Source organism: Bombina bombina, chromosome 6, assembly GCF_027579735.1.
Source record: "Bombina bombina isolate aBomBom1 chromosome 6, aBomBom1.pri, whole genome shotgun sequence".
In the NCBI taxonomy this organism is placed as follows: Eukaryota; Metazoa; Chordata; class Amphibia; order Anura; family Bombinatoridae; genus Bombina; species Bombina bombina.
Genome location: NC_069504.1, coordinates 1,145,073,290 through 1,145,093,904, shown reverse-complemented (window position 1 = coordinate 1,145,093,904; position 20,615 = coordinate 1,145,073,290). Strand labels below are relative to the sequence as shown.

At 35.5% G+C, this 20,615-nt stretch overlaps 1 protein-coding gene across 3 annotated transcripts in view; it reads left to right on the top strand.

The window, feature by feature from the left end:
• AEBP2 (AE binding protein 2) overlaps positions 1-20,615 on the top strand; it is a 181,203-nt gene that overhangs the window by 40,992 nt on the left and 119,596 nt on the right. For all 3 annotated transcript variants that reach the window (XM_053719120.1, XM_053719119.1, XM_053719121.1), the window contains exon 2: positions 3,231-3,438. In XM_053719120.1, coding sequence (XP_053575095.1) covers positions 3,231-3,438 — 208 coding nt within the window. The remainder of the gene's footprint in view (positions 1-3,230; positions 3,439-20,615) is intronic.

Below are 20,615 nucleotides of genomic sequence, written 5' to 3'. Positions count from 1 at the left end.
TGATTGGCTGATAGCTGTCACATGATGCAGTGGGAGTGGAAATAGACATAACTGAAGTTTTTCAGAAAAAAATCTTCTCATTTGGAGTATTGTCTTATGTGTTTATGCAAATCTAAAGTATTTGCTGGCCCTTTAGCTATCCAAAGCACATATTTGCATAACTTGGTATAAACTGATATGATAATTTGTTCAACAAATGACCTAATTTTAGCTTAATATTGTGTAAAATTTTAGCCGGGTGGAAAGTAAATCAGGCAGGTGGTGATCCTTGTACTGTTCCACTTATTTACACATGGTTATAGCAGTGTTCTCCCAAGGACCTATTTTTTTATAAATCTGCCTTCTTGCTATTTCCTGTGTGGAACCTTTGCTGCCTGTGTTCTATAATATTCTCCTACTGCGTTACGTTTCCCTACGGCAACGCCTACAAAAAATTTGCAAAGGCAGTTGTACACGCAAGCGCTCACTGCCGCAGTCGGAAAATATTACAGAACCCACCTACAATAAACTTGTAAATATACTACAGAGCACCCATCCACTCATTGCCGCAGTCGGCAAATATTAAAGAACTGGTACGTCCATAATTTTGGCACTAGCTGGGGCAATTTAAATAACAGTGGCAAAAAAAGGCTTCATATTAATGAAAAATCAAATGAATCCGTATTTTGCCACTGTGACGGATACCCCCGGCTACCCCACTGGGTAGCTCCACCAAACGGTTCCTGCTTCCTCCCTGCCGATTGCAGCTATGTAGCTGGCAAGTTACCACAGCCTGTAGCCACCCCTGATGCTCAACAGCACCAGTACTCACGGTCCCACCCTGTGGCAGACTCCAGCTACCAGACTAGGTAGCTCTGTCAGAGTGTCCTTCCTCTGCCTGGAACAGGCTGCTATGTAGCCTAGGAAAAGTGATTGTAGCTGGAGCAAACCCAAATAACTAGACAGCCTAGCATTCAGGTTTAACAGGAACTGCTTTTATTGAAAACACACACTCCTTTTATACAGTCAGCTCATCTTGATAAGACCCTGGACAATCCCACTATTTTCCCGCCCCTCTAGACAGCCCGGCACCTCCATAGGAGCCACAGTCTCACATAATCCCAATACATAGGGGTGGCGGTTTCGCGTGATCCCAGCGGAGCGGCGGAACTTCCAGGGTGCTTAAAGCTCTTGTTCCCCAGATGCCACAGTCCAAAAATCAGCATGATTAGTTACTGGGGACCGGAGTTACAGTCCGTTGAAGTTATGGGGTTAGGGGTGTCCAAACCCCCAGTTCCAAAAGGAGCTCCCCTCCGGCAATTCCGCCACCCCTTGTACTCCCCAGGGGCTACTAATCCCCAAAAGAGCAGAGCTTTGGGGCACATGGTTGCTGGAGCGACCTGGGTTAAAGTTAGCGGGTGTTCTGCTGTCCTGTGGCCGACCGGGAGTTCCAGGAGCCTGGCCAGCCTGAGAGGGGTTAGGCGGGTGTCCTTTGTAAGGCAGCCGACCGGGAGTTCCAGGAGCCCGGCCAGCCTAGGAGGGTTTTCCTGGTCATACACCAACTTTTCTCTGTACACAAAAACAAGCCAACACAAAGCAAACAAACAGCTTCCAGAGATGGTGGTTGCTCTGAGGAGCCCAAAACCACTGAGAAACAGGGGTGAGGTTGTAGGGGGGTGGGGGGTAGCCTTAGCCGTCTGATATCCGTGACAGCCACTGTTATTTATATGTCCCCAGTTAATGCCAAAATGAATCAAACAAATCCCCGGGAGAGAGCTGTCAGTCCCGCAGTTGGCAGGAAACTGTGTCCTGCAAACACTGGTAGTTCATAGTGTCACGGGGCAATTTAAATAACGGTGGCAAAAATGGTTCATATTCAAATTTATTGTACGGTTTTGTTTGATTAATTTTGGCACTAGCTGGTGACATCTAAATAACAGTTGCAAAATATGGATTTGTTTGATTAAATAATTGAACATTTTTTCATTAATATGAAGCCTTTTTTTTGCAACTGTTATTTAAATTGCCCCAGCTAGTGCCAAAATTATTGAGGTACCAGTTATGTAATATTTGCCGACTGTGGCAATGAGCATGTGTGCTCTGTAGTATATTTACAAGTTTATTGTAGGCAGTGAGCGCATGCATGCACAACTGCCTTTGCAATTTTTTTTGTAGGCGTGGCAGTAGGTAGGGAAACGTAACGCAGTAGGAGAAAATTACAGGACACCTGCCCTGACCTCGCTTTTGGATTTGCCTTTTTACCCAGGCACTTCTGTGTTGTCTAGTGGTCGTGCTAGCAAATACTCTACTGGGCTCCTATTCTACATTAATCCTGACAATTCCATACTAAACAATGTTCCACGTAAGCATAAGTACACTGACAATATCAGCATTCGATTTATATATCCATCTCCATATTAGCGAGCTCCAATTCCTCGATCACAGTGTAGCCTTATAGACAACTGATCCCCTTTTATAATGCAGTGTATATATCATAATACATGTTTTCTTGGCATGTTTAGAGGATTGGAGCCCCTTCTCCCATGAGATATTCTGCTCTTGCAACTTCCGGGATGCTAGAGCCTGTGTATGCCTGAAAATGGTATGTAGAGCCCTTTGAACAAAGTTTGGTCAGCCACTACTACAAATCCAAAAAAAGGTCCAGACCATCTCACTACATAAAATCACAAACTTTATTATGTAACATCCTGAGACCTATAGTTAAAATGTACAGTCACATCCTGAGCCCTCTAGGGAGGTAGCGTCGCGTCCTGAGCCCTCTAGGGAGGTAGCGTCGCGTCCTGAGCCCTCTAGGGAGGTAGCGTCGCGTCCTGAGCCCTCTAGGGAGGTAGCGTCGCGTCCTGAGCCCTCTAGGGAGGTAGGGTCGCGTCCTGAGCCCTCTAGGGAGGTAGCGTCGCGTCCTGAGCCCTCTAGGGAGGTAGCGTCGCGTCCTGAGCCCTCTAGGGAGGTAGCGAGCACAATATTAGTCAATGAGTACCCGCATCTTTTTATTATATTCTTTGTTACAAAAAAGCTCTATGTATATATGCACACAAATTGTTACTGTCCAGATTTCAAAGCCCTAAAGGGTGAGACATGCTCTGTGATGTACTGCTAAGGGGTTCATTATTTGGTGCAAGTTCTCTGGAATAGCAAACAATTAGTTTTTTTCCCCGGGGGTATTGGTAGAATCTGTAGTAACCAGTATCGTAAAGAGCTGTCGAAAATAACTTTTCCTTTTCACTTTGAAGCATAAGCAGCACTCTTATGGATGTAGACAGCATAATCTCCAGCGGCCGCTCTACTCCTTCAATGATGAATGGACATGGAATTGCTGGTTCATCTACCAAAAGTGTCTCCTACAACTGCAGCTGGGATCAGTGCCAGATGTGCTTCAGCTCCAGTCCTGACCTTGCCGAGCACATTCGTTCCATTCATGTGGATGGCCAGCATGGTGGGGTGAGTTACATCTCTGTATAAAAAGCACCTGTGTATTTGAGTTCTGGATGTAATCAAGAGGTGGCTGGTAGAAAGGGAGAGGTTTGCTTGGCAACTTCCATTCTATGTGTGATGAATGCACGATTAGTAATGCTCTATTGTTCATGCTCCCATGTCTTATCCATCCATTTCATTGACCTAAATAATTTAGTTATATCCACTACATTTGCCTCAGATGAGGTACAGCAGGGCTGCGGGAAAGCAGATGTGAGGTACAGCAGCGCTGCGGGAAAGCAGATGTGAGGTACAGCAGGGCTGTGGGAAAGCAGATGTGAGGTACAGCAGGGCTGCGGGAAAGCAGATGTGAGGTACAGCAGGGCTGCGAGAAAGCAGATGTGAGGTGCCGCGGGGCTGATGTGGTTCTATTGATAAACGGTGAACTAGAAGTTGAAGCTTTTAGTGGGGAAGTGACATGATGGACATCCAGGCAGTTTTTATTTTGAGACTGATCTAGTCCTAAAATATTGATCAAACAGGGGCACCTCATGTGCGTATCAGACTGTCTTTTTCCAAGCTGTATATTGCACACGTATATTAGGATACTCACATTTGGGGAAGCACCCTTTTGTGCTTATGGAAGCAAGCTGGTATCTTAAAGAAACACTGAAACCAAATTTTTTTTCCTTCGGAATTCAGATGGAGCATGAAATTTTAAGCAACTTTCTATTTTACTCCTATTAAATTTTCTTCATTCTCTTGGTATCTTTATTTGAAATGCAAGAATGTAATTTTAGATGCCGGCCCATTTTTAGTGAACAACCTGGGTTGTTCTTGCTGAAGGGTGGATAAATTCATCCACCAATAAAAAAGTGCTGTCCAGTGAACTTAACAAAAAAAAAACTTAGATGCCTTTTTCAAATAAAGATAGCAAGAGAACGAAGAGAAATTAATAATAGGAGTAAATTAGAAAGTTGCTTAAAATTGCTGTTCTATCTGAATCACAAAAGATATAAAAATTGGGTTCAGTGTCCCTTTTTAAGGTGTACCAGCTCACCAACTCCTGATAACTTGAAGATCCTTGCCGGATAGCCAGTTGTATTATGCTGTATTAATCAGGCGTACTTGCGCCGCTAGTTAAAATAACAATAAAAATCAATAAAAACAAAGTAGTGTATGCCAGGAAGCACACAGATGTGTCCCCCTTTATGCAATGCTTTTCTCGGCTACTAAATCAGTCATTTCATCAGGCTATTAGCAAACACTATTAGCGCCCCCTATGGGCGGTTTTTAGCTCATTTATGGGGCTTAATGAGCTTAAAGGGACAGTATACACCAATAGTCATATAACTGCATGTAACAGACACTACTATACAGAATATGTACAGATACTGATATAAATATACAGTATACACTAATTGTCATATAACTGCATGTAATAGACACTACTATACAGAATATGTACAGATACTGATATAAATATACAGTATACACTAATTGTCATATAACTGCATGTAATAGACACTACTATACAGAATATGTACAGATACTGATATAAATATACAGTATACACTAATTACATATAACTGCATGTAATAGACACTACTATACAGAATATGTACAGATACTGATATAAATATACTGTATACACTAATTGTCATATAACTGCATGTAATAGACACTACTATACAGAATATGTACAGATACTGATATAAATATACAGTACACACTAATTGTCATATAACTGCATGTAATAGACACTACTATACAGAATATGCACAGATACTGATATAAATATACAGCATACACTAATTGTTATATAACTGCATGTAATAGACACTACTATACAGCATATGTACAGATACTGATATAAATATACAGTATACACTAATTGTCATATAACTGCATGTAATAGACACTACTATACAGAATATGTACAGATACTGATATAAATATGCAGTATACACTAATTGTCATATAACTGCATGTAATAGACACTACTATACAGAATATGTACAGATACTGATATAAATATACAGTATACACTAATTGTCATATAACTGCATGTAATAGACACTACTATACAGAATATGTACAGATACTGATATAAATATACAGTATACACTAATTGTCATATAACTGCATGTAATAGACACTACTATACAGAATATGTACAGATACTGATATAAATATACAGTATACACTAATTGTCATATAACTGCATGTAATAGACACTACTATACAGAATATGTACAGATACTGATATAAATATACAGTATACACTAATTGTCATATAACTGCATGTAATAGACACTACTATACAGAATATGTACAGATACTGATATAAATATACAGTATACACTAATTGTCATATAACTGCATGTAATAGACACTACTATACAGACTATGTACAGATACTGATATAAATATACAGTATATACTAATTGTCATATAACTGCATGTAATAGACACTACTATACAGAATATGTACATATACTGATATAAATATACAGTATATACTAATTGTCATATAACTGCATGTAACAGACACTACTATACAGAATATGTACAGATACTGATATAAATATACAGTATACACTAATTATAATATAACTGCATGTAATAGACACTACTATACAGAATATGTACATATACTGATATAAATATACAGTATATACTAATTGTCATATAACTGCATGTAATAGACACTACTATACAGAATATGTACATATACTGATATAAATATACAGTATATACTAATTGTCATATAACTGCATGTAACAGACACTACTATACAGAATATGTACTGATATAAATATACAGTATACACTAATTGTTATATAACTGCATGTAATAGACACTACTATACAGAATATGTACAGATACTGATATAAATATACAGTATATACTAATTGTCATATAACTGCATGTAATACACTACTATACAGAATATGTACAGATACTGATATAAATATACATTATACACTAATTGTCATATAACTGTATGTAATAGACACTACTATACAGAATATGTACAGCTGCTGATATAAATATACAGTATACACTAATTGTCATATAACTGCATGTAACAGACACTACTATACAGAATATGTACAGATACTGATATAAATATACAGTATACACTAATTGTCATATAACTGCATGTAATAGACACTACTATACAGAATATGTACAGATACTGATATAAATATACAGTATATACTAATTGTCATATAACTGCATGTAATATACACTACTATACAGAATATGTACAGATACTGATATAAATATACAGTATACACTAATTGTCATATAACTGCATGTAATAGACACTACTATACAGAATATGTACAGATACTGATATAAATATACAGTATACACTAATTACATATAACTGCATGTAATAGACACTACTATACAGAATATGTACAGATACTGATATAAATATACAGTATACACTATTTGTCATATAACTGCATGTAAATGACACTACTATACAGAATATGTACAGATACTGATATAAATATACAGTATACACTAATTGTCATATAACTGCATGTAATATACACTACTATACAGAATATGTACAGATACTGATATAAATATACAGTATACACTAACTGTCATATAACTGCATGTAACAGACACTACTATACAGAATAATATGCACAGACACTGATATAAATATACAGTATACACTAATTGTCATATAACTGCATGTAACAGACACTACTATACAGAATATGTACAGATACTGATATAAATATACAGTATACACTAATTATCATAAAACTGCATGTAATAGACACTACTATACAGAATATGTACAGATACTGATATAAATATACAGTATACACTAATTACATATAACTGCATGTAATAGACACTACTATACAGAATATGTACATATACTGATATAAATATACAGTATATACTAATTGTCATATAACTGCATGTAATAGACACTACTATACAGAATATGTACAGATACTGATATACATATACAGTATACACTAATTGTCATATAACTGCATGTAATAGACACTACTATACAGAATATGTACAGATACTGATATAAATATACAGTATACACTAATTGTCATATAACTGCATGTAATAGACACTACTATACAGAATATGTACATATACTGATATAAATATACAGTATATACTAATTGTCATATAACTGCATGTAATAGACACTACTATACAGAATATGTACAGATACTGATATAAATATACAGTATACACTAATTGTCATATAACTGCATGTAATAGACACTACTATACAGAATATGTACAGATACTGATATAAATATACAGTATACACTAATTGTCATATAACTGCATGTAACAGACACTACTATACAGAATATGTACAGATAATGATATAAATATACAGTATACACTAATTGTCATATAACTGCATGTAATAGACACTACTATACAGAATATGTACAGATACTGATATAAATATACATTATACACTAATTGTCATATAACTGCATGTAACAGACACTACTATACAGAATATGTACAGATAATGATATAAATATACAGAATACACTAATTGTCATATAACTGCATGTAATAGACACTACTATACAGAATATGTACAGATACTGATATAAATATACAGTATACACTAATTACATATAACTGCATGTAATAGACACTACTATACAGAATATGTACAGATACTGATATAAATATACAGTATATAGTAATTGTCATATAACTGCATGTAATAGACACTACTATACAGAATATGTACAGATACTGATATAAATATACTGTATACACTAATTGTCATATAACTGCATGTAATAGACACTACTATACAGAATATGTACAGATACTGATATAAATATACAGTATACACTAATTGTCATATAACTGCATGTAACAGACACTACTATACAGAATATGTACAGATACTGATATAAATATACAGTATACACTAATTGTCATATAGCTGCATGTAATAGACACTACTATACAGAATATGTACAGATACTGATATAAATATACAGTATACACTAATTGTCATATAACTGCATGTAACAGACACTACTATACAGAATATGTACAGATACTGATATAAATATACAGTATACACTAATTGTCATATAACTGCATGTAACAGACACTACTATACAGAATATGTACAGATACTGATATAAATATACAGTATACACTAATTGTCATATAACTGCATGCAATAGACACTACTATACAGAATATGTACAGATACTGATATAAATATACAGTATACACTAATTGTCATATAACTGTATGTAATAGACACTACTATACAGAATATGTACAGATACTGATATAAATATACAGTATACACTAATTGTCATATAACTGCATGTAACAGACACTACTATACAGAATATGTACAGATACTGATATAAATATACAGTATACACTAATTGTCATATAACTGCATGCAATAGACACTACTATACAGAATATGTACAGATACTGATATAAATATACAGTATACACTAATTACATATAACTGCATGTAACAGACACTACTATACAGAATATGTACAGATACTGATATAAATATACAGTATATACTAATTGTCATATAACTGCATGTAATAGACACTACTATACAGAATATGTACAGATACTGATATAAATATACAATATATACTAATTGTCATATAACTGCATGTAATAGACACTACTATACAGAATATGTACAGATACTGATATAAATATACAGTATACACTAATTACATATAACTGCATGTAATAGACACTACTATACAGAATATGTACAGATACTGATATAAATATACAGTATACACTAATTGTCATATAACTGTATGTAATAGACACTACTATACAGAATATGTACAGATACTGATATAAATATACAGTATACACTAATTGTCATATAACTGCATGTAATAGACACTACTATACAGAATATGTACAGATACTGATATAAATATACAGTATACACTAATTGTCATATAACTGCATGTAATAGACACTACTATACAGAATATGTACAGATACTGATATAAATATACAGTATACACTAATTACATATAACTGCATGTAATAGACACTACTATACAGAATATGTACAGATACTGATATAAATATACAGTATATACTAATTGTCATATAACTGCATGTAATATACACTACTATACAGAATATGTACAGATACTGATATAAATATACAGTATACACTAATTGTCATATAACTGCATGTAACAGACACTACTATACAGAATATGTACAGATACTGATATAAATATACAGTATACACTAATTACATATAACTGCATGTAATAGACACTACTATACAGAATATGTACAGACACTGATATAAATATACAGTATACACTAATTACATATAACTGCATGTAATATACACTACTATACAGAATATGTACAGATACTGATATAAATATACAGTATACACTAATTGTTATATAACTGCATGTAACAGACACTACTATACAGAATATGTACAGACACTGATATAAATATACAGTATACACTAATTGTCATATAACTGCATGTAACAGACACTACTATACAGAATATGTACAACTACTGATATAAATATACAGTATACACTAATTGTCATATAACTGCATGTAACAGACACTACTATACAGAATATGTACAGATACTGATATAAATATACAGTATACACTAATTGTCATATAACTGCATGTAATAGACACTACTATACAGAATATGTACAGATACTGATATAAATATACAGTATACACTAATTGTCATATAACTGCATGTAATAGACACTACTATACAGATTATGTACAGATACTGATATAAATATACAGTATATACTAATTGTCATATAACTGCATGTAATAGACACTACTATACAGAATATGTACAGATACTGATATAAATATACAGTATACACTAATTGTCATAACTGCATGTAATAGACACTACTATACAGATTATGTACAGATACTGATATAAATATACAGTATATACTAATTGTCATATAACTGCATGTAATAGACACTACTATACAAAATATGTACAGATACTGATATAAATATACAGTATACACTAATTGTCATATAACTGCATGTAATAGACGCTACTATACATAATATGTACAGATACTGATATAAATATACAGTATACAGTAATTGTCATATAACTGCATGTAATAGACACTACTATACAGAATATGTACAGACACTGATATAAATATACAGTATACACTAATTGTCATATAACTGCATGTAATAGACACTACTATACATAATATGTACAGATACTGATATAAATATACAGTATACACTAATTGTCATATAACTGCATGTAATAGATACTACTATACATAATATGTACAGATACTGATATAAATATACAGTATACACTAATTACATATAACTGCATGTAATAGACACTACTATACAGAATATGTACAGATACTGATATAAATATACAGTATACACTAATTGTCATATAACTGCATGTAATAGACACTACTATACAGAATATGTACAGACACTGATATAAATATACAGTATACACTAATTGTCATGTAACTGCATGTAATAGACACTACTATACAGATTATGTACAGATACTGATATAAATATACAGTATACACTAATTGTCATATAACTGCATGTAATAGACACTACTATACAGAATATGTACAGATACTGATATAAATATACAGTATACACTAATTGTCATAACTGCATGTAATAGACACTACTGTACAGAATATGTACATATACTGATATAAATATACAGTATACACTAATTGTTATATAACTGCATGTAATAGACACTACTATACAGAATATGTACAGATACTGATATAAATATACAGTATACACTAATTGTCATATAACTGCATGTAATAGACACTACTATACAGAATATGTACAGTACTGATATAAATATACAGTATACACTAATTGTCATATAACTGCATGTAATAGACACTACTATACAGAATATGTACAGTACTGATATAAATATACAGTATACACTAATTGTCATATAACTGCATGTAATAGACAGTACTATACAGAATATGTACAGATACTGATATAAATATACAGTATACACTAATTGTCATATAACTGCATGTAATAGACACTACTATACAGAATATGTACAGATACTGATATAAATATACAGTATACACTAATTGTCATATAACTACATGTAATAGACACTACTATACAGAATATGTACAGCTACTGATATAAATATACAGTATACACTAATTGTCATATAACTGCATGTAACAGACACTACTATACAGAATATGTACAGATACTGATATAAATATACAGTATACACTTATTGTCATATAACTGCATGTAACAGACACTACTATACAGAATATGTACAGTACTGATATAAATATACAGTATACACTAATTGTCATATAACTGCATGTAATAGACACTACTATACAGAATATATACAGATACTGATATAAATATACAGTATACAATAATTACATATAACTGCATGTAATAGACACTACTATACAGAATATGTACAGATACTGATATAAATATACAGTATACTCTAATTGTCATATAACTGCATGTAATAGGCACTACTATACAGAATATGTACAGATACTGATATAAATATACAGTATACACTAATTGTCATATAACTGCATGTAACAGACACTACTATACAGAATATGTACAGATACTGATATAAATATACAGTATACACTAATTGTCATATAACTGCATGTAATAGACACTACTATACAGAATATGTACAGATACTGATATAAATATACAGTATACACTAATTGTCATATAACTGCATGTAATAGACACTACTATACAGAATATGTACAGATACTGATATAAATATACAGTATACACTATTTGTCATATAACTGTATGTAATAGACACTACTATACAGAATATGTACAGATACTGATATAAATATACAGTATACACTAATTACATATAACTGCATGTAATAGACACTACTATACAGAATATGTACAGATACTGATATAAATATACAGTATACACTAATTGTCATATAACTGCATGTAATAGACACTACTATACAGAATATGTACAGATACTGATATAAATAAACAGTATACACTAATTGTCATATAACTGCATGTAATAGACACTACTATACAGAATATGTACAGATACTGATATAAATATACAGTATACACTAATTACATATAACTGCATGTAATACACACTACTATACAGAATATGTACAGATACTGATATAAATATACAGTACACTAATTACATATAACTGCATGTAATAGACACTACGATACAGAATATGTACAGATACTGATATAAATATACAGTATACACTAATTGTCATATAACTGCATGTAATAGTCACTACTATACAGAATATGTACAGACACTGATATAAATATACAGTATACACTAATTGTCATATAACTGCATGTAATAGACACTACTATACAGAATATGTACAGATACTGATATAAATATACTGTATACACTAATTGTCATATAACTGCATGTAACAGACACTACTATACAGAATATGTACAGATACTGATATAAATATACAGTATACACTAATTACATATAACTGCATGTAATAGACACTACTATACAGAATATGTACAGATACTGATATAAATATACAGTATACACTAATTGTCATATAACTGCATGTAATAGACACTACTATACAGAATATGTACAGATACTGATATAAATATACAGTATACACTAATTGTCATATAACTGCATGTAATAGACACTACTATACAGAATATGTACAGATACTGATATAAATATACAGTATACACTAATTGTCATATAACTGCATGTAATAGACACTACGATACAGAATATGTACAGATACTGATATAAATATACTGTATACACTAATTGTCATATAACTGCATGTAACAGACACTACTATACAGAATATGTACAGATACTGATATAAATATACAGTATACACTAATTACATATAACTGCATGTAATAGACACTACTATACAGAATATGTACAGATACTGATATAAATATACAGTATACACTAATTGTCATATAACTGCATGTAATAGACACTACTATACAGAATATGTACAGATACTGATATAAATATACAGTATACACTAATTGTCATATAACTGCATGTAATAGACACTACTATACAGAATATGTACAGATACTGATATAAATATACAGTATACACTAATTGTCATATAACTGCATGTAATAGACACTACGATACAGAATATGTACAGATACTGATATAAATATACAGTATACACTAATTACATATAACTGCATGTAACAGACACTACTATACAGAATATGTACAGATACTGATATAAATATACAGAATACACTAATTGTCATATAACTGCATGTAACAGACACTACTATACAGAATATGTACAGATACTGATATAAATATACTGTATACACTAATTGTCATATAACTGCATGTAATAGACACTACTATACAGAATATGTACAGATACTGATATAAATATACAGTATACACTAATTGTCATAACTGCATGTAATAGACACTACTATACAGAATATGTACAGATACTGATATAAATATACAATATACACTAATTGTCATAACTGCATGTAATAGACACTACTATACAAAATATGTACAGATACTGATATAAATATACAGTACATACTAATTGTCATATAACTGCATGTAATAGACACTACTATACAGAATATGTACAGATACTGATATAAATATACTGTATACACTAATTGTCATATAACTGCATGTAATAGACACTACTATACAGAATATGTACAGATACTGATATAAATATACAGTATACACTAATTACATATAACTGCATGTAATAGACACTACTATACAGAATATGTACAGATACTGATATAAATATACAGTATACACTAATTGTCATATAACTGCATGTAACAGACACTACTATACAGAATATGTACAGATACTGATATAAATATACAGTATACACTAATTGTCATATAACTGCATGTAATAGACACTACTATACTCTGTTGAAAAGATTAGCTGGAACACCCACAGCAAGTGGTTCAATAGCAAAAATAGCAGCCACTCCCCTTTCCTCTGCATATGAAAATACTTTTCTTTCATGTAATTAGCAAGAGTCCATGAGCTAGTGACGTATGGGATATACATTCCTATCAGGAGGGGCAAAGTTTCCCAAACCTCAAAATGCCTATAAATACACCCCTCACCACACCCACAATTCAGTTTTACAAACTTTGCCTCCTATGGAGGTGGTGAAGTAAGTTTGTGCTAGATTCTACGTTGATATGCGCTCCGCAGCAAGTTGGAGCCCGGTTTTCCTCTCAGCGTGCAGTGAATGTCAGAGGGATGTGAGGAGAGTATTGCCTATTTGAATGCAGTGATCTCCTTCTACGGGGTCTATTTCATAGGTTCTCTGTTATCGGTCGTAGAGATTCATCTCTTACCTCCCTTTTCAGATCGACGATATACTCTTATTTATATACCATTACCTCTGCTGATTCTCGTTTCAGTACTGGTTTGGCTTTCTACAAACATGTAGATGAGTGTCCTGGGGTAAGTAAATCTTATTTTCTGTGACACTCTAAGCTATGGTTGGGCACTTTGTTTATAAAGTTCTAAATATATGTATTCAAACATTTATTTGCCTTGACTCAGAATGTTCAACATTCCTTATTTTCAGACAGTCAGTTTCATATTTGGGATAATGCATTTGAATCAAACATTTTTTCTTACCTTAAAAATTTGACTCTTTTTTTCCCTGTGGGCTGTTAGGCTCGCGGGGGCTGAAAATGCTTCATTTCTCCAACATAGGTGTGTCCGGTCCACGGCGTCATCCTTACTTGTGGGATATTCTCCTCCCCAACAGGAAATGGCAAAGGGCCCAGCAAAGCTGGCCATATAGTCCCTCCTAGGCTCCGCCTACCCCAGTCATTCTCTTTGCCGTTGCACAGGCAACATCTCCACGGAGATGGCTTAGAGTTTTTTGGTGTTTAAATGTAGTTTTTGTTCTTCAATCAAGAGTTTATTTTAAAATAGTGCTGGTATGTACTATTTACTCTGGAACAGAAAAGAGATGAAGATTTCTGTTTGTAAGAGGAAAATGATTTTAGCAACCGTTACTAAAATCGATGGCTGTTTCCACACAGGACTGTTGAGATGAAGTAACTTCAGTTGGGGGAAACAGTGGGCAGACTTTGCTGCTTGAGGTATGACACATTTCTAACAAGACTTGGTAATGCTGGAAGCTGTCATTTTCCCTATGGGAACCGGTAAGCCATTTTCTTAGTTTAAGTAAAAGAATAAAGGGCTTCATTAGGGCTTAAAAAACTGGTAGACATTTTTCTGGGCTAAAACGATTACTTTACTAAGTATATTTGGCAGATTATTACTTTTAATAGTTGTTAAATCTTGGGGATTGTTTTAATAAAAACGGCAGGCACTGTATTGGGCACCTTTTTCACTGGGGGCCTTTTCTAGTCATAGACAGAGCCTCATTTTCGCGCCTCTAATGCGCAGTTGTTTTTGGAAAGCATGGCATGCAGATGCATGTGTGAGGAGCTAAGAACCACTGAAAAAGCTTATTGAAGGCATCATTTGGTATCGTATTCCCCTCTGGGCTTGGTTGGGTCTCAGCAAAGCAGATACCTGGGACTGTATAGGGGTTAAATGTAAAAACGGCTCCGGTTCCGTTATTTTAAGGGTTAAAGCTTTCAAATTTGGTGTGCAATACTTTTAAGGCTTTAAGTTACTGTGGTGAAATTTTGGTGAATTTTGAACAATTCCTTCATACTTTTTCACATATTCAGTAATAAAGTGTGTTCAGTTTAAAATTTAAAGGGACAGTAACGGTTTTATTGTAAAACGTTTTTTGTGCTTTGTTGACAAGTTTAAGCCTGTTTAACATGTCTGTACCATCAGATAAGCTATGTTCTATATGTATGAAAGCCAAGGTGTCTCCCCTTTTAAATATATGTGATATATTTGTGTCATAATGTCCAAACAAAGTAGGGATAATAATGCCATAGATATATTGCCCAAGATGATTCCTCTAATGAGGGGAGTAAGCATGGTACTGCATCATCCCCTTCTGTGTCTACACCAGTTTTGCCCACACAAGAGGCCCCTAGTACATCTAGTGCGCCAATACTTATTACCATACAACACTTAATGGCTGTAATGGATAATTCTATTGCATGCATTTTTTCCAAAATGCCTACTTATCAGAGAAAGCGTGATTGCTCTGTTTTAAACACTGAAGAGCAAGAGGACGCTGATGATATCTGTTCTGACATACCCTCACACCTATCTGAAGGGGCCAGGAGGGAGGTTTTGTCTGAGGGAGAAATTTCAGATTCAGGGAAAATTTCTCAACAAGCAGAACCTGATATTGTAACTTTTAAATTTAAATTAGAACATCTCCACGCACTACTTAAGGAGGTATTATCTACTCTGGATGATTGTGACAATTTGGTCATTCCAGAGAAATTAGGTAAGATGGACAAGTTCCTAGAGGTTCCGGTGCCCCCCGAGGTTTTTCCTATACCCAAGCGGGTGGCGGACATAGTAAATAAGGAGTTGGAAAGGCCCGGCATACCTTTTGTCCTCCCCCTATATTTAAGAAATTATTTCCTATAGTCGACCCCAGAAAGGACTTATGGCATACAGTCCCCAAGGTCGAGGGGGCGGTTTCTACTCTAAACAAACGCACTTCTATTCCTATAGAAGATAGTTGTGCTTTCAATATCCTATGTATTTAAGGTTAGAGGGTTTGCTTAAAAAGATGTTTGTTCAGCAAGGTTACCTTCTACAACCAATTTCATGCATTGTTCCTGTCACTACAGCTGCGTGTTTCTGGTTCGAAGAACTAGAAAAGTCGCTCAATAAAGAATCTTCGTACGAGGAGGTTTTGGACAGAGTTCAAGCTTTTAAATTGGCTAACTCTTTTATTTTAGATGCCGCTTTGCAATTAGCTAGATTAGCGGCGAATAATTCAGGGTTTGCTATCGTGGCGCGCAGAGCGCTTTTGCTTAACATCCCTTTCAAGGGTAAAACACTGTTTGGCCCTGACTTGAAAGAGATTATTTCAGACATCACTGGGGGAAAGGGCCACGCCCTTCCTCTGGATAGGTCTTTTAAGGCTAAAAATAAACCAAATTTTCGTCCCTTTTGCAGAAACGGACCAGCCTCAAATTCTACACCCTCTAAGCAAGAGGGTAATACTTCTCAAACCAAGCCAGCCTGGAGGCCGATGCAAGGCTGGAACAAGGGTAAGCAGGCCAAGTCACCTGCCACCGCTACCAAAACAGCATGAATTGTTGGCCCCCGATCTGGGACCGGATCTGGTGGGGGGCAGACTTTCTCTCTTTGCTCAGGCTTGGGCAAGAGATGTTCAGGATCCTTGGGCGCTAGAAATAGTTTCTCAAGGTTATCTCCTGGAATTCAGGGAACTACCCCCAAGGGGAAGGTTCCACAGGTCTCAATTATCTTTGAACAGGCATTCTTACACTGTGTAGAAGACCTGTTAAGCATGGGAGTGATTCATCCTGTTCCATTAGGAGAACAAGGGATGGGTTTTTACTCCAACCTGTTCATAATTCCCAAAAAAGAGGGAACATTCAGACCAATTTTAGATCTCAAGATTCTAAACAAGTTTCTAAGGGTTTCATCGTTCAAAATGGAAACCATTCGAACGATCCTTCCTACCATCCAGGAAGGTCAATTCATGACCACGGTGGACTTCAAGGATGCGTACCTACGTATTCCTATCCACAAGGAACATTTTCGGTTCCTGAGGTTCGCCTTTCTGGACAAGCATTACCAGTTTGTGGCACTTCCATTCGGATTAGCCACTGCTCCAAGGATTTTCACAAAGGTACTAGGGTCCCTTCTAGCGGTGCTAAGACCAAGGGGCATTGCAGTAGTACCTTACTTGGACGACATCCTGATTCAAGTGTCGTCTCTGTCAAAAGCAAGGGCTCATACGGACATTGTCCTAGCTTTTCTCAGATCTCACAGGTGGAAAGTGAACATAGAAAAAAGTTCTCTGTCCCCGTCAACAAGAGTTCCCTTCTTGGGAACAATAATAGTTTCCTTAGAAATGAAGGTTTTTCTGACAGAGGCCAGAAAATCAAAACTTCTAAGCTCTTGTCAGGTACTTCATTCTGTTCTTCTTCCTTCCATAGCGCAGTGCATGGAAGTAATAGGTTTGATGGTTGCGGCAAGGGACATAGTTCCTTTTGCACGAATTCATCTAAGACCATTACACCTGTGCATGCTCAGACAGTGGAATGGGGATTATACAGACTTGTCTCCGACGATACAAGTAGATCAAATAACCAGAGATTCACTCCGTTGGTGGCTGACCCTGGACAACCTGTCACAGGGAATGAGCTTCCGCAGACCAGAGTAGGTCATTGTCACGACCGACGCCAGTCTGGTGGGCTGGGGCGCGGTCTGGGAACCCCTGAAAGCTCAGGGTCTATGGTCTCGGGAAGAATCTCTTCTCCCGATAAACATTCTGGAACTGAGAGCGATATTCAATGCTCTCAAGGCTTGGCCTTGACTAGCAAAGGCCAAATTCATAAGGTTTCAATCAGACATCATGACGACTGTTACATATATCAACCATCAGGGGGAAACAAGGAGTTCCCTGGCGATGGAGGAGCATCCGGGGGAGTGGGAACTCCATCTGGAAATCTTTGCCCAAATAACTCAATTATGGGGCATTCCAGACATGGTTCTGATGGCCTCTCGTCAGAACTTCAAGGTCCCTTGTTACGGGTCCAAATCCAGGGATCCCAAGGCGACTCTATTGGATACAATAGTAGCACCTTGGATCTTCAACCTAGCTTATGTATTCCCACCGTTTCCTCTCATTCCCAGGCTGGTAGCCAGGATCAATCTGGAGAGGGCTTCGGTGATCTTGATAGTTCCTGTGTGGCCACGCAGGACTTGGTATGCAGACCTGGTGAATGTGTCATCGGCTCCACCATGGAAGCTACCTTTGAGACAGGACCTTCTTATTCAGGGTCCATTCGAACATCCGAATCTGGTTTTCCTCCAACTGACTGCTTGGAGTTTGAACGCTTGATTTTATCAAAGCGTGGGTTTTCAGATTCTGTAATAGATACTCTTATTCAGGCTAGAAAGCCTGTAACTAGAAACATTTACCATAATATATGGAAAAAATATATCTGTTGGTGTGAATCTAAAGGATTCCCATGGAACAAGATAAAAATTCCTAAGATTCTTTCCTTTCTACAAGAAGGTTTGGAGAAAGGATTTTCTGCAAGTACAGATCTCTGCTTTATCTGTTTTACTTCACAAAAGGCTGGCAGCTGTGCCAGACGTTTCAGCGTTTGTTCAGGCTCTGGTTAGAATCAAGCCTGTTTACAGACCTTTGACTCTTCCCTGGAGTCTTAATCTAGTTCTTTCAGTTCTTCAAGGGGTTCCGTTTGGACCCTTACATTCCGTAGATATTAAGTTATTATCTTGGAAAGTTTTGTTTTAGGTTGCAATTTCTTCCGCTAGAAGAGTTTGAGTTATCTGCTCTGCAGTGTTCTCCGCCCTATCTGGTCCATGCAGATAAGGTGGTTTTACGTACTGAGCCTGGTTTTCTTCCGAAGGTTGTTTCCAACAAAAATATTAACCAGGAGATAGTTGTACCTTCTTTGTGTCCGAATCCAGTTTCATAGAAGGAACGTTTGTTACACAATTTGGACGTTGTCCGTGCTCTAAAATTCTATTTAGAGGCTACTGAAGATTTTAGACAAACATCTTCTTTGTTTGTTGTTTATTCTGGTTAAAGGAGAGGTAAAAAAGCAACTTCTACCTCTCTTTCCTTTTGGTTTAAAAGCATCATCAGATTGGCTTTTGAGACTGCCGGACGGCAGCCTCCTGAAAGTATCACAGCTCACTCCACTAGGGCTGTGGCTTCCACATGGGCCTTCAAGAATGAGGTTCCTGTTGACCAAATTTTTTTTAAATTATATACTTTTGCTTCTTCGGAGGCTATTTTTGGGAGAAAGGTTTTGCAAGCCGTGGTGCCTTCCGTTTGGGTGACCTGATTTGCTCCCTCCCTTCATCCGTGTCCTAAAGCTTTGGTATTGGTTCCCACAAGTAAGGATGACGCCGTGGACCGGACACAC